Source organism: Ixodes scapularis, unplaced genomic scaffold (genome assembly GCF_016920785.2).
Source record: "Ixodes scapularis isolate PalLabHiFi unplaced genomic scaffold, ASM1692078v2 PGA_scaffold7__128_contigs__length_106722199, whole genome shotgun sequence".
Taxonomy (NCBI): Eukaryota; Metazoa; Arthropoda; class Arachnida; order Ixodida; family Ixodidae; genus Ixodes; species Ixodes scapularis.
The window spans coordinates 26,391,081-26,406,734 of NW_024609882.1; the positions used below are offsets into that span (position 1 = coordinate 26,391,081).

Here is a 15,654-nt window from a genome sequence, read left to right on the forward strand (position 1 = left end):
TGCTTAGCCAAAGAAACAGAACACGAAAGACCTTTCCGTGTTTGTGTCGTTTTCTAACAGCTATTTCGGTGCGCGTGTATGTGCGTGTGTTTGGGAGGGGGGGGGGGCATATTTAGTGCACACCAGCTCGTTTGCGCACTCGCGTTCAGCACAGAGTTCACATTTATAAAGCAGAAAAAAAGAAAAACATTTAATTCAACGAGTATGAACAAGTAAATATCGGAACAAACTCCAGTCGACTCTGCACCGTAAAAGGGTGGGATTGTGCAGAGCCGTCCTGTGCGGTGTTGTCCACCAAGGAGTTATTACCCGTTGGTAATAACCCCTGTGCTGTGCTGTGTGCCCGTTCTTTCTTACAGGCTGCGCGCTCAGTTATCAAAAGCATTGGCACGGGAGGGCAGCTCTACAAAGCTGCAGCGTGTCCGCGCAAAAGAAAAACCTTTGTTGGTGGTCATTTTATCTGTTTATTGCTTTATTTTTCAGTTTCAAGTCTTGCGCGCTCACGTGTGTGGCAACGCTGTACAGAACGCGCCGAGCATGGCCACCAATATTCCTGATGTGCGGAACGGGGTCGGAATTGCAAGGTGTACATCTTTACTCACCACTCCTGTTGAGCACATACTGTCTGCAAGATTTCTACAGTCAACTTTTCGCGCCATCATTGTTGTTTCCCACAAACGACAAAACACTTTACACACAGTTCGTAAAAATGGCCAGCATGACATAAAATAAATCTTCTAGAAGCGAAGGCACTAAATAAGGACACTTTTAGATAAAATAGTCAAAGGTTCAGAAACACAAGACTCTTCGTCACATCAGAATCTCAAGCTAAACATGCGTTTGCGTCATCGCTCGTCAACAATTCCAACATAATCACGTCAGCACAAAACTAGTAGGGCTACGGCGATATGCGTTTATTATCTAGGCAATAACACACCCCAAGCATTAGTCGCTTTTACTGGGCTCGGGCGGAGTGATGCGGCACCGAATCTTGTAGGCCCTAATGTAGAACATGACGAACCACACAAAAAACACCAGCGATTGCGATATGCTGAGCCAGATGAAGAGAGGCACGTAGTTCCCTTTGGCGAGCGCGGTACCCAGACAGTGCAGTAAAAGCAGGGAGAACTGGACAATCTGCAACATGGTAAGGTACCTCTTCCACCAGAGATACTCCTTGTAAGCCGGCCCCAAGGCGGCCAGAAAGTAGTACGTGTACATGATGACGTGAACAAAGGAGTTCATGCAGGTGATGAACATGGCGTGCGCCTGACCACCGTACGTCACACTCAGCCACATGTTCCACGACACCACCACATGATGGAAGACGTGCAGGGTACTGACCTGGTTAGATTTCTTGCGCAGCACAAAGAACACTGTGTCTGCGAGCTCCGACAGTCTGAACATGTAGAACCACCAGGACAGGTGCACTATCTTGTTACTCGACGGAAGGCCGCCGTAGTCGACGTCCTGAAGAACGCCGTATCCATTGTCCCAGTAGGCGTACTTCCCAAACAAAGTCAGGAAGAAGAGGCTCAGCGTCGCCGTCAGGAAGTTGTAGACAAGAATCCATCGTCTGAGGTCGAAAGGCTTGCGGTAGCGCATCCATCGCGGTCCCGCGACTTTGACAAAGTAGACGTACGCGATGGTGATGACAGCGACGGGGATTGGGTTCCCCGTGAGGAGCCATCCGCTCGTTCGGCTGTCGCGGTGCGGAAACCAGGACTGGCGGAGTTGGGGCGACTCGGCGGCTGCCATTCCGGTGGCAAACGGTCCTGTGCGCTCGGCTGGAACCACGCCTCCCAGTCGACCGTTGAAGCAGACGTCTGTCACACGCACGCGACAACCTTGACTCGCTTTCCCGGCCGCTGTGTTTCAAGGGCGCCGGTCCAAGCCCTGCCGCGGCGCCAAAGTGAGCTAGCAATTGATTCCCTTCTTCGTCTTTTTTCGATCTATGGACGCGGTTCGGGCGAGCACCCAACCCAACACAACCTAGTCCCAACGGAAACTGCGAACCTTATGCCCTGATGACACTGCGCATCTTCTGCCGTCTTCGTGAATACCCAATCCATTTATTTTGGAAGAGAGCGAAAACGAAAGTGAGGGCGTGGAGCTGATAGGAAAGGGAATGTACATACCCGAAGAAAACAAAAAGAGTCCCCAAAAAAAGATAAAAGACGACTTGCTAACAGCTGGCTTCCTGCCATCACGCCTTTTCGACAGCAAGGATATGACTCGCCTCGCGTACGTGCCGCATTACCTTGGTTGCTTTTTGCTTCCTCATTTCTTTCAATCACCCCATTCGTTGACCCGGACGACCCTCCGTATCGTCCATTTGAAGAAGGCGCCAAGCAAATAAAATAAAGGTAACTATTTAACGCGCGTACACTCCCTTCCTTCCAGGAACCGAAAGGCAGGCTGAAATGTAGGTCGGCAAAGTCCTCGTCGCCTAGACATGTCGGCGAATAAACTAGAAATCAAGAAGGATTTCTTTTTTTTTTTTTATCGAGGTCGATAGACTCAAGGGGCATTTCAATGCATTCAGGGGTGTTTTCCTTCGTCATCTCCGCTGTTTCCGGGTTCCAAAAGATCTAAGTTTGCATAGAAGCCAGAAATACTCCTGGTCGTTTACCAAAAAAAAAAAACTAAAGACGACCGAAAAAAAAAGAAGTAAAAACGCCCAAGGCGTGTCAGTGTAAGCTCGATGCTACTCCTGAGGCTCCTCGACCGCGCAGTGACAGGCAGCAGATAATAAAAAATAAAAAAAAGATAAGGCACACGTTTATTTTCGTCGTAATGCAGCCCCCCAAGTCGCCTTCTTCTTTCTCTGCAATGGTTGCAGTCTTCAAAACAAGTCCATCATAGCTTAGGCACGTCATATTACGCTTTATTAGAGGGTGTGTCATAAAAACACCCCCTTGATTCTTGAGCCATTCCAGGTAGAATTTCCTGTTTGCTTAATTACCTTTCATTCTTCATACTCTCTCTCTCTCTCTCTCGTCTTCTGACTCATTTTTGTTACTCGACCAGGGGTATCGTTGTGGCTATGGTTGGGGGACAGGCTGAGAACTCAGCAGCTCCTCTGCCTCCAGCACGCGATCGTTGCTTTACGGCTTTTGCCCACTGCGCGTGCGCAATGCTGACAGCAGCGCCACCGCAACAGTGTGACGTCATTGAGCTGAGTCGGTGACGTCACGCCACTGCGCCACGTGCCGATGCTTCCCCTCTCCCGGATATATATTTTTTTTATATTTTAAATATAAAAGTTGTCCAAATCCTTAAAAAAAGTATGTGCTGCCTTTGATATTCGGTAAAAATTGGCCATTTCAAAATTTAAAACAAACTACGGTACTTTTCCCCAGACTTGAAATACATTTATTTACATATTTATTTATTTACTCCTTTAATTCAAGATTCTTCCAATCCCCTTTAGGATTTATATCAGCCATTGAAAATAAAAAGGACTCAATGCGAAATGAGGAACACCAACTTCGATAACATTTTACGGCTTTCCTGATTAGAAGACCGAAAGGCACTAATGAATGAAAATATCCATGCAGAATTCGGGCGACACTGTCCAAAAAGTCGAACCTTGGTTTCCTACAAAAGTTCGTGAAGTTTCCATAGCAGTTACTCGAGTCGTGACCGAAGTGGCAAGTCACTCCCACAACAGAATATATGGTGCGACCAAACAGCTTATGTTACCCGCGTTGGAACAAGAACTAAACCAACGAAAAAGAGACGCGTTCTCGAAACCTGCCTTTTTTGTGCGCTTTCAATTATTACAACCGAAAGGCACGTGTACCAAGAAGGAAACTATTTTATTCTGGTTTCTGGCGAGGTCAACCTGATTTGTTTTTTGAGGAAAAAACGCAACCAGGCCGAACGATGCCGATGAAGACGCCATGGCGTGTCCAAGGTCTTCGTAAAAGCTGCCGGCTTCAGAGGCCTGCTTTGGACTCGTTCGTTAAATTACGCCTCTCAAAGATTCATAAAGTCGTAGGTAAGTAAACAAATAAAATGGAAATGCATATTAATGGTATGTAGAGGAACATAGAAAGGGTCATTAGCCATGCACTAGACGTGAGCCGCATGAATCAGAGCCGTATAGGGAGAGTCTGGCCATTCATTTGCAAGTACAGGAGGCAAATGAGGAGGCGCCATTGGCCGAAAGCGCACTGGGCATGCTTCCTGGAGTCTTCACAAATTCGAATGTGACCAACCAGAAGCCGCGGTGGTCGCGAGGAACAAAATTAATAAGTGCGTTGGAGTAACTTTCGGTGACTGAAAATATGGTACACGTGATGTTTCGATCCCAGTCATGAAAAATTAAGGTGAAAGATAAATAAAGGTATAAAGAGTATTCACTGGGCGCCATATTTGTGGCTGCTGTCTAGAGCGCACGCTCAGAACGAGCCCACATTATTAGGCTGCTAAGACCGGAAATCATGATGGTGTGGAATGCACGTTGCAAAAAGAACCGTGGAAGCTCGCTATCAGCACGCGCTCAGCAGTCGCGCACTCTTATGCACTTTTAAAAGTGCATAAGAGTTACCACCGTTAGGGGATTATTTTAGTCTTCTGGTTGGCCAAGGGAGCATGTCGAGCTAGGGTGCCTACATGTCTGTCTGTCTCAGGGTGAAGACATCCATTGTTGCCCTGAATGTGCCAGCGCGTGACGCTCTCGCGCACTTGGTGCGTGACTTGGGCGGTAAAATGGCGTCTATGCATTAGCCAAAGCTACGCGCTCGTGCTGAGTGACGCCGGATTGCGCGCACTTCAAAATGCATAGAAAGAACGATTGGGCGGAAAAATGGCCGAGATGTCACCACTCAAGCAAAAGCGCGCGTGTGTATGAAGGCACTCTATGTCGAGCGCCCTATCTGCTCCTCCTGTTGGCCAAATATGGCTTTTAATAACTCTGGCATGAGCATGCCATTTTTTTTTTTCAGTGCGTGATTGTCTTTTTTTTTTTTTTTATACAATTGTGTGTACCTGTTCCAAACTGCGGAAGGTTGAGGCCTTAGCAGCCTCAGTCAGACAGAAATGCCTTTATTTTCTACCTTTCTAAATAAAATCCAAATAAACTTCAGAACCTCGAAATAGGCTATGTGCTTCATGCAGACTCCAGGGCACCATGCTCCAGAGGGGTCGCACGTTTTGGAGGCGCGATGGGAGACAGCGGCTGTATCACTGGGTCGCGTGATAAGCCCCTCCCCACCCGCTTCGCGGCGACAGTCTGCGGATGACTCATCAAAGAAACTTTTGACCCACCTAGCCCATCCGTACACGCCGCTTCGCTGCGTCCCGTCGGCGACCCAAGCCCCGCTGTCCCCCATTGCACCTCCGAAAAGTGTGACCCCTCCACAGTAACCACAGTTCTGTCATAGATGGATGAATGGATGCTGATGGCTGTACCCTTTATAAGGGGCGGTACCTTGCGCCACCTAGCCTAGAAGTGTGATTCTTCCCTTCGTCCTTCTGAACCAATCTTTGTGCTTGAAATCATTGTTGCCAGTCATTTAAAGCATTTTCTTAAATCGCAGGAGATCCCGGGTTTTTGTGCTCCAGAAATGGTAAAACGCATCGCGACAAACCAAGACGCTATCGCCCGGGCTTCCTGACGCCAAATCTAAAGCTGAGAAAGTAGCATTTTCGAATCATAACGATCGCCAGTTATCTCCCGCTCTGCGCCGAACACCAAGATGGCGGCGCCCACAAGAATATCGGGGAATGAAGCGTCGATACTCTAAGCGAGGCTCTAGGCGGGACCTGATGAAGGACAACCTCCTTACACATTGCGAGTAAAGGACGGAAGCGGTCTGCACAAATCGCGTGCCTTTCCGCGTCACGGAACATTCCTGGCAAAAGATTCGTGATCGAGGTCAGCTGATTGGCGGAGACGGCGCGTTGTTTTGGCTTGAGGTCGGAAAAGCATGAAGAACTATTTTGTTTCTTCTTCTCTCGATGCAGAAGTTATTTTAACGGAAGCGAGGTTAAGATTAGCGTTGCGTTGCCGTAGCGGTAGCCGTACCGTGCGTCGTCAGCTGAATATAGTGGATTAATGTTCAGCAACTTAATTTGACGTTCAGCTAAACTCAGAGGGACGGCAAAACGAGTCGCATGATTACGTGACGTGTGTCAGGCCATGCTAGATCACGTAACAGTATCGCGTGACCAACGGTGCAAAGTTGCGATGATATGCGTGTCGTCAGGGAGGCAACAACGTTTTTAAAACAATTGGTACGGTGGATGTCAAGTTCCGGTTTAATGGGATTGTCCGGTAAAATTTTGTCTTTCAGAAAACAATTAAACTATATTGTCATTACTTTTAGAAATATCATCCACACGATACCCAAATTTCTAATCTTCCGCCGCACAAGTAATTCAATTTTAAACAGAGCCCAACTGCTCGGATTGCACCCGCATACCACGCAGCGTTTACGTTGTAAACAGATGAAGCTCTGACGTAACATCGGCCAAGAGATCCACGACAGGTCTTGACTGCTGTCTCAGTAAAATAACTTCGTTCTAAGAGAGACAGTATCTACGGTATTAAGGGGAGCTCAATTCTTCGACTTTGTAAGTACGTACCATCAACCATGTTGATCAACACCGGAAATAAGTGAATGCCCGCGACTGTGACACTACTATGCCTTATATGATGTCACGAAGTTTCATGTTGATGTTTATAATTGATGTAACGAGCATTGGGGAGTCTTCTAATAAAATAAATATCGCATCTGTCTTCCTCTCCTCTCAACGTGAACTTTCGGGTATCACCGGACAATCCAATTAACCTGACATAATGTCACTTGACACCATACTGCGTGACGTCAGCTCATGTGACGCCACGGCGTTACGTATTTTTACCACGCGACGTGCCGTCACTTGAAACCATAACTTGACGGCATGACACAGTCTCGTCCCGTGACCACATCGCGTGACTTTCGGTGTCTCATGGAACGCCCCGGCTTGACACCGCAATGTCACAAGACGTCACCTCGCGTGACGACCCATTTCGTGACGTGATGCCCCGTTGTCAGTTTGCCCAGACTTCTGCACATATCGCGAATTCACTCTTCGTGAGTTGCATTTGGGCGGTAGATCGAAGGATCGCCTTAATTTTTGTCTGATGGCGAAAGGTAAAGCGTTTTATGTACAGGGCTGATCGCCTGCCAGGCGTTCTTTATCGCGAAGGCGACACTGGCGACTTCACTAGTAATCGCCAGTCAAGCGCGTCTCCGTCTCTCAGCTCGCATTCCTTCTCGCGACGCGACAACCGAACGCATGCGCACTTGTGAGCAATCTTCCCGGGGGGGGCGTCCGCCATTAGAGGGGCAATACAACGATTTTAGTACTTTGCGCAAATACCGCCCAGAACGGATCCCTGACGTTAATGACCTGTGAAGCACCCGTTCGTTCCTCCCCATACGCAATTGAAGTCGCAGGAAAAACAACCGCATCTCCACGTGGTGAAATGATGTTGATTGGGGCGAAGCTCTGGTGGTGCCTGTCTGCGTAGACGTTGAGCCGCAGCCTGCCGAGCCTTTCGTTCGTTTTCATCCATGTCACGCTGCGCTCAGATGCTCAAATGGGTATTAGCGGCGAGATGTTTTGGTGGCGCCCTCCTATGGTTCCCCCTTGTGACGTCATTACCTTGCGAACAACAAGTTCGATGGTGTTTGTAAATAGCATGGTGGAAGCCTGAAATCATTGCGCTCTCAAAGGAACACTGCCAACACCGTCGAAATTAAAGTTCCTTCAATCTTCTTATTTGCGTCGATGGTATACCCTTTCCGACGATATAGTCAGCTTTTGGGCCAATCGTGAAAGGCCGACCATAGCGACGCTTTCGGTCGCGCACGTCGCCAATATAACCACGTTCCATACCACACATTATTTTGCTGACATGGATGAAAACGAACGAAAGGCTCGGCATGCTACGGCTCACCGTCTACGCAGACAAGCACCACCAGAGCTTCGCCCCAATCAACATCATTCACCACGTGGAGATTCGTTTTTTTTTTTTTTCTTTTTGCCCTAAACGAGCACGGGAGTACGTGCTCACCTGCTCGTGAGCACGAGCACCCGACGCCGGACATCGGACGGACATACGGACATGGCTATTGGCGACGTGCGCGGCCAAAAGCGTCGCGGTGGTCGGCCTTCCACGATTGGCTGAATGCTGACTATGACGTCAGCAAAGGAGCTCTCATGGGCGAAAACAAGAGGAATGTGAGGACTTCAATTTTGACGGTGTTGAGAGTGTTGGTTTAAGAACGCTATGATTTCAAGCTTCCGCCGTGCTCCTTATTAACACCATCTTGTTGTCGCAAGGTAATGACGTCACGAAAGGTAACCATACGAGGGCGCCACCGAAGCATCTCGCCGCTAATACTTCATCTCACCTTAGCACGGACTAACTGCGAAGGCTGTGCAAGCACGAGCGGCTAGCTTCGACTGCTTTGACTGGAGCACTCGCGGCACGAGCGCTCGTGCAGTCGCCGAGGCTTCATCCAAAGCAACTAGCTCGGGCTTTTGGCTCGCGCGGCTATCAATAGTTTATACTAACGTGAAACGAAGTATAGTTGGACGCACGGGCTAAAGCGCGAGCTAATTGCACTGGATGAAGCCTCGGCAGTTGCACGTGCGCGCGTGCGCTCGTGCAGCGAGAGCGCCAGTCAAGGCACTCAAGGCATGCTCAATTTCATACCTCATGTGCATCGCTGTCAATGCTGGTGGCGCGAGCGCGTGGATTTCGCGCCAGCAGCTTTGACAGCGTTGAAAGCGTTGTACCTGGCGCCAGGTATGAAGCAGGGTACAGGTAGCCTTCCACGCTTTGCTTAGGGCGAGGCCATCCTAAGCAAAGCGCGCTCACGAGGAAAATACAAAGAAATGGGGTGTGACAATACCGTGAAGGCTTTTCTTTATCACCACTCTTTATTGTCGCTTCAATAATTTTGGTTTCTAAATTGCTATGAAATGAAGGCACTAAATTCGCGTAATCTCAATTTGACTTGTGCTATTTTCGTTTTCCAGCTAATGCCGCCAGGATGTTTGGCTACGGCAGCTACTGTTGCGTAGCCTGGTGCGGAAACAATGGAAGAGCGCGCAAGAAGCCAGGAACAAAGTTCTTCCGAGTTCCACGAGACGACAGGTTGTTGGTGATTTTAATTTTTGCACTCCACAATGTCGTGCACGGTTTTTTAAAATTTTTTTTGCAGGATTCGATATTGTGCTGGCATGTCCGTTTCGTAAATAGAAACTTGGATAAAGTTCGCTTTCACTCTCCCGTCTTTGGTGTACAGCTTGAAAAGTTCAGTGGGTAGAACTGCATTCTGGTGATGTGTTTCAGCCTTTATGTTGCATTTCATAAGATATCTGCAAGGTAAAATTAATTTAGTGGGATTTTATTGGGACGTGCAGACTGCATACTAGCCATTTGTTGGGATTATTTGCAGCAAATAGATTGCATTCTACTCCTCTACTGGTCTAGTGTAGTTACTGCTTTTTTAGATGGTCATGGTTTTTTTTTTTTCCTATTATGGTCTTGTGGAAAGTGTAAGTTCCCATTTTGATCTTTGTTAATACTCTCTTAGGACACTCGTCTTGAATGCAACTTCCTTTTCTTTTGGACATTTTTTCTGCTTTACACATATGTGAAGCGTGAAGGAGATTGAGATCAGGGTGTCTACCACTGATCTCAATGACAATTGCTGGATCGCGCTTGCCGCTCCCGCAAGTGAAGCCACCGGACTTCACTCGCTTGGGATACGATTTGCCGTTTTTGCTAGCCTTTGCTGCGGTTTTCCAGCGTGCTGTGGACACGTTTTCTACTCGTTCGTCGTCATTCGCCGAAGAAGTTTTTTGAAGACTCTGTGTATCGTTGAGACTTGCCGTCGTGAACACGTGGAAAATTTTACGAAAGTGCAGTGTCGCAGGAAAAAGGCACAACGCGTCGAAAGGAAGGGCTGGCGGCGTGTTCAAAGCTTCCTTGGCACGCCGAGTGATGCATCTTTGTGCCTTCGCACGCTTGGATACCGGTCAAGAATTGACGCCGCGCCAAAGTTCTGAACGTGTGTCGCGTGTAGAAGCCTTTAGATCATTTATATATATCGGCCACGGAGTTCTGGATCGTCCAGCTGTTCCTGTGAGTTGCTATCAATAAAAGGGAGAGATCTGTACGTGTTCTTATGTACTATATTAACCATGGCTATGTCCCAAATCTACTCTAATAGATTCCGTGGGAGCACGAATAGGGCAACGTTGTGGAGCCAGGGGGGTTTTCGAAAGCAAAAGTACAAGACGGCGAGAATGAAAATCTTTGAAGCGCGGCCGATATGGTCCGCGCTCAAACGTCAAGTGCAATTAAGTAGGTTGATAATAAGCCAGTACTGATCAGTGATGAGGAGCTGTTGTGCACGGTATTGTGTAAATCGTCTAAGGACGAAAAAAAGACGTACCTTCCCCCCATCTTCCGTCGCTAGTGGACGCTGGATTAAGCTCGTTCCTAAACCGCGAGGGGAAAAGACGCTGATCCAGAGGCACGAACAGCTTTACGCACATTGCACTCGCTAGACACATACACACGGCGTCGGTTCTTGGTCGGTATCCAAGCGTGCGAAGGCACAGAGACACGGCACTTCGGCGTGCCAAGGAAGCTTTGAACACGCCGCCAGCCCTTCCTTTCGACGCGTTGTGCCTTTTTCCTGCGACACTGCACTTTCGTAAAATTTTCCACGTGTTCACAACGGCAAGTCTCAACAATACACAGAGTCTTCAAAAAACTTCTTCGGCGAATGACGACGAACGAGTAGAAAACGTGTCTACAGCACGCTGGAAAACCGCAGCAAAGGCTAGCAAAAACGGCAAATCGTATCCCAAGCGAGTGAAGTCCGGTGGCTTCACTTGCGCTGCAGCGAACAAGCGGGGAAGCGCGATCCAGCAATTGTCATAGAGATCAGTGGTGTCTACCAATCTGGGCAAGCCTGAAATTCTCACGGAATTTTGGATCACCTGGAAAAGTCAGGGAATTATCAGGGAAACTGTCAAAAGGTTGGCTAAATCAGGGAAAGTGGCCAGTAAAAGTGGCACAGTGGTTCGGAACGACAACCGGCGATCAGGTGTCGCCACGGCTCTGCTGAATAGCATGGCCCAAAATGTCATCCTTCGAAGGAAAGAACAGGAAGGGAATTTTATCGAAATAGTCAAGGAAAACCTGGAAAAATCATGGGCTTTGGAAGAAGTCATTTGATAGACACCCTGTAAAATGTATTTAATTAGGCAGTGCATATTGCATGCCAAGCCTTGGTGGAATCATTTGTGATGATTCCACCAAGGCTTGGTGATTCCACCAAGGTCGCAGGTACACCGGGCACCAGTCTGCTTGTAGCAGTCTTTTGTCAGCCATTTCATGTGTGCTTTTTATGGTAGTGGTCATGTTAAAACTTACATGTTAAATCTGACATGTTAAGCGTTACATGAACGTAACACCTGTACTAGTCTATCGGCTGGCTTTCAGTTCTTATTATTTTGGTCATTATTGTTACTTAAATCAGCAGGAGCAAGGTATGTTTAAGTGTGCAGTGCAGGCTGTGTTAGGGTTATTTAATGACTATGTCACAAACTAAGTAGGTCTATACTAGTGGCAATCTCGTTTAGGCATTTACTTGTCCTTTTTTTCTCATTGTGGTCATCGTGCATCTCAGAATTGTTCTGCTGAATTTTTTATTTGCATACAAATTGCACTGGGTCAAGGAGCTTTGATACTGCATGGCCTTTTTTTTGTATTTGTTTCTGATGCTGCATATGTTATATGTGCGTGTGCGCCTTGCATGGGACTTGCTTGAGAATACAAAATACGCTTTCAATCCAATTGCAGTTGTAATTCCAGTCGTTTGATAAGATGTTCATGCATGCCATAATATGCTTCCCATATTTTTGTAGGATGTACTGTTTGTGAATCCTTGATACACGGTGCTTGTGTTTTGTAGTTTTTGTAATTATATACGAGGCACAAACTGTCCAGCATATTTTTTTGTTGCGAAAATAAACTTTGTTGATTACTTCCTAGTGCTGTTCTTCTGGGCAGCACAAACCTACATGGGTTTCCTGGCTTGACAAAGTTAGTGTTAACTGTATATAGTATTGTCCATTAGTTGTCCGCATTAGAAGTCACACATACGTGTGAAGTAATTATAGCTGAAATTTGGCATGCGGGAATAGTAGGAAAAGCATAACTCGCGGCAAACCAGATGGCGCAAGCTACCACCCAACACGCTACGGCAAACTAGATATCTATCCATCCTGTAATTTTTTATCTTTTTTTTTGTATTGTGACTCCATTCATTCAGTTGGGGACTACGACGGCCGCTGAGTGCGCTCCCTGCCAACTAAGTGGGCCGCTGGGGCGTATGGAAGTGTCCGGTCTTTACCTTGTGTCGATTACTCTATGGATAACCCACAATGGGGACAAAGGCAAGTTTGGGTTAGCCATACCTAGGTAACAGCGGCTCAACGGGCGAACATAATGTGGCTGACGTTTTGAGTGTGGAACGGGTGGGCGAGGCCTTGCACGCGAGTTGTTTGCTTTTCTAGGTGGCAGCGCATATTCGCCAAAAGGTCCATTACTTTTGCTGTCGAGTAATCAAGTAATCTAATCGAATACTTTTTAGCCAAGAGTAATAGTAATTGTAATCGATTACTTTTTTCAGTAACGTGAACCAGACCGGCAGTTAGTCACTGTCGGGCCCCCCTTCCTGGCCAACTTTCCTTGATTTTTTTTTTTCCTTCTTTTTAGGGCGCAGTTTTTAGGCGCTTGTTTCCGGGTTCCGTGGTGTCGGCGTCGCCATCTGCGTAACCGTGCTAAATTTAGCGGGAAAATTGACGTCACGTAACGTTAACACCAATTCAGTTTCCCCGCGAAATTTAGCGGGGAAAATGACGTCACATGATTTGATGTCACGTCAGCAATTCAAAAATTCATTTTCTCCGCTAGATTTAGCGGGAAAATTGATGTCACGTGCGGAGCAGAAGGAAGGGTACGTACGGAGGAGGAGTACGAGGGAAGGAAGGGCATATCCTCCTCTCCTCCTCTTCAAGAGCTGCGCCCTAATTGCGCGTTACAGAGATTTGTAAACGTACTTAATTTTCTTTGATTGCAAAATAAACTTTTTTTGCAATTTTTGCGGAGATTATTGTCGCGTTTCTTTTTAATGTGCGGTTCACTCGGAAGAAACATGGCTGCTGGGGTAGCTTTTATGGTTGTAGGAAGCAATGTAGCATATAGGATCAGGCCTACAGAAAGCATCTAGCTGCTGTTTTCAGCAGGCACCCCAAATTTTATTTATATTTTTTTATTTGGGCAACGAAAATCAAAAGACTCTTAAAAGGGCGATGCAACGATTTTAATTTTGAAAGAATTGGCAGTTTGCATTTTTTTTATATTGTTTATGCAAACCCAAATGACCGAAAACGCGTCACCTTTCCCCGAAAAACTGCTATAGGGTGTTTTCACTGACGTAATTTCGTCCACCATTTTGTTGTTGTGAGCTGTCTGGCGTGCGCCGAACTCGAGCATTCCAAGGATTTACATACCCCCTCAAATGCGTACAGCACCGCTGACATCATCTCAACCGGTTACGATGTAATCCTTCAATGGAGTAAATTCGTTTGAAAAAACAAACTAACAACAAAATGGCGAATTGACGTCATGTGCAAACAACCTATTCCGCTGCGTGATCGCAAAGAAGGAAACGAATCATTTGCCGATCTGCAGCCGCCTGTGACAGTTACAGGAACCAAAAAGACAGCGTCTCTGCGGGATACGCAGAAGTCAACAAAACCTCTACCCTTTCGCTTTAGAATGAACCGCAGCTGACGCTACGAGCCATTTTAACCAATCCAGCGCTGCGAACGCGTCACGTGATTACGCGTTCGGCGAGTCACTGCTCACGTGTCAAATATCACGTGACACTTACGCGGTATAGGATTAGCATCGATGCCTCGTAGCGTTCTTTACGGTCCACTTTAAGGTGAAACGGAGTATATATTTGCTGTCAGCCCCTTGGCGAACCGTCCTTTGTGTTGATCGCTCGCCACGACCTTCGACGATGCTAATCTTCTAAAGGTCGACTATCGCGGAGGAAGTGGCCGGGGTCTCTTTAGAGAGGACCCAAGGGGAAACCACGTGAACCCCCAGAGTAAGTCACTCGAAAGTCGATGCGGAGAGTTGAGAGGCACATTGACGTTCGATTTGTTTATTTTTATTTTTTTTTAATAAGAACTAGCGCTTGCAAGCAAATACGCTTTTCTGTTTTTCGTTCCATAGGTAACGCAGATTAATTTCTGCAGTTAATTGGTCAACGTCGGAAAATCGTTGCACCGCCCGTTTAAGGGCCTCTGACACGCCAAAAAAAAAAACATATTTTTTTCATGCTAGGCGTTTAAATGGCAAATCAGGACATTAAAAAAAAAAAAATTTGTTTCACTATAGAGTTGCGTAGTTTTTATTTAAAAAAATAGAAATACGAGGCCCAATTCAAAGTTCCCGCCAGCGCACTGTGACGTAACAGTGTACCGCAAGGTGTCGGGGCGGTCAGAAGGGAGGCATCGATCTACGTGAGTAAAAATGGGTTCGCCAGAAGTCACGTGAGTTTCACTCCTCGTGCTCTCCGCGACCGTGCCTAAGACTTTTTTTTTTCTTTTTTTTTTTTTTTGTTCTTTGTACGAGCAATCGTAGAAAACGAAGTTTCAGTTCCACTGGCTCTTTATCGCTGCACCGTTGGTCAGTTTGCGTGCTGTAAACGTTGAGGACGAAGAGTCAGTGGATCGACGTGATGGAGGTCAATGATGAAAGCGTTTCGAGTACAAGCCAGTGTGCGAGTGCATGCCGTCAGTTCGATGATACAGAGCTACTGTTCGATACAGAGCTACTGGAGACGTGCGCGATCGAAAGCGTCACTGTGTTCGGCCTTCCAGGATTGACCGAATGCTGATTATGATGTCAGCAAAGGATTTATCATCAACGGAAATAAGAGGAATGTAAGAACTTTAATTTTGACGGCGTTGGCAGTGTTGCTCTGAGAGCGCAATGATTTTAAGCATCCACTATGCTCATAACAAACACCACCGAACTTGCTGTTCGCAAGGTAATGACGTCACGAGAGGAATCCGTAGGAGGGCGCCACCAAAACATCTCGCCGCTAATACTGGGGTGCTATGTTGCGCTTTTTGGACTCCCAGGAGACTAGGGAGAGGGAAGTGACGTCAACGACACAGCAAGCGCAGATTGGGTGTTGATTTCGTTTTCTTTTGTCAACATCCAATCTGCGTTTGCTCTAGTCGTTGACGTCACTTCCCTCTTCCAAGTCTCCTGGGAGTCCAAAAAGCGCAACATAGCACCCCTGGGCACAAAACGAGCTATCAAGTTTTGAAGAAAAAAATTAGAAAAAATTAGGTTCAGACACCGAGGTCATTTAATCATCGGATATTCTCCAGGCTGAAGATGCCTGCCGTCTAAAGAATACGAACTGATGAGTGTACCAAGTACAAGTAAACGTCAAGCATAAAGTACATGTTTTGTCTAGAACATCAGTAGGACTTGTTTGCTAGGTGCACATGCAGCCGATGGGTCGTGAAACTTGAATTCAA

The 15,654-nt window shown here is 47.0% G+C and overlaps 1 protein-coding gene across 1 annotated transcript; it reads right to left on the minus strand.

Annotated features, from left to right (window-relative positions):
• Positions 1–508: 508 nt before the first annotated feature.
• On the minus strand, positions 509–1,758 carry LOC8043774 (elongation of very long chain fatty acids protein AAEL008004). The gene has a single exon (XM_002400703.5). It carries the CDS (start codon positions 1,756–1,758, stop codon positions 946–948), a length of 813 nt encoding a protein of 270 aa, XP_002400747.2. The 3' UTR covers positions 509–945.
• Between the last annotated feature and the right edge of the window lie 13,896 nt (positions 1,759–15,654).

What these genes read in the sequence shown, in the direction of transcription:
- LOC8043774 (XM_002400703.5), bottom strand. Translation starts at nt 1,758, where the DNA reads ATGGCAGCCGCCGAGTCGCCCCAACTCCGCCAGTCCTGGTTTCCGCAC.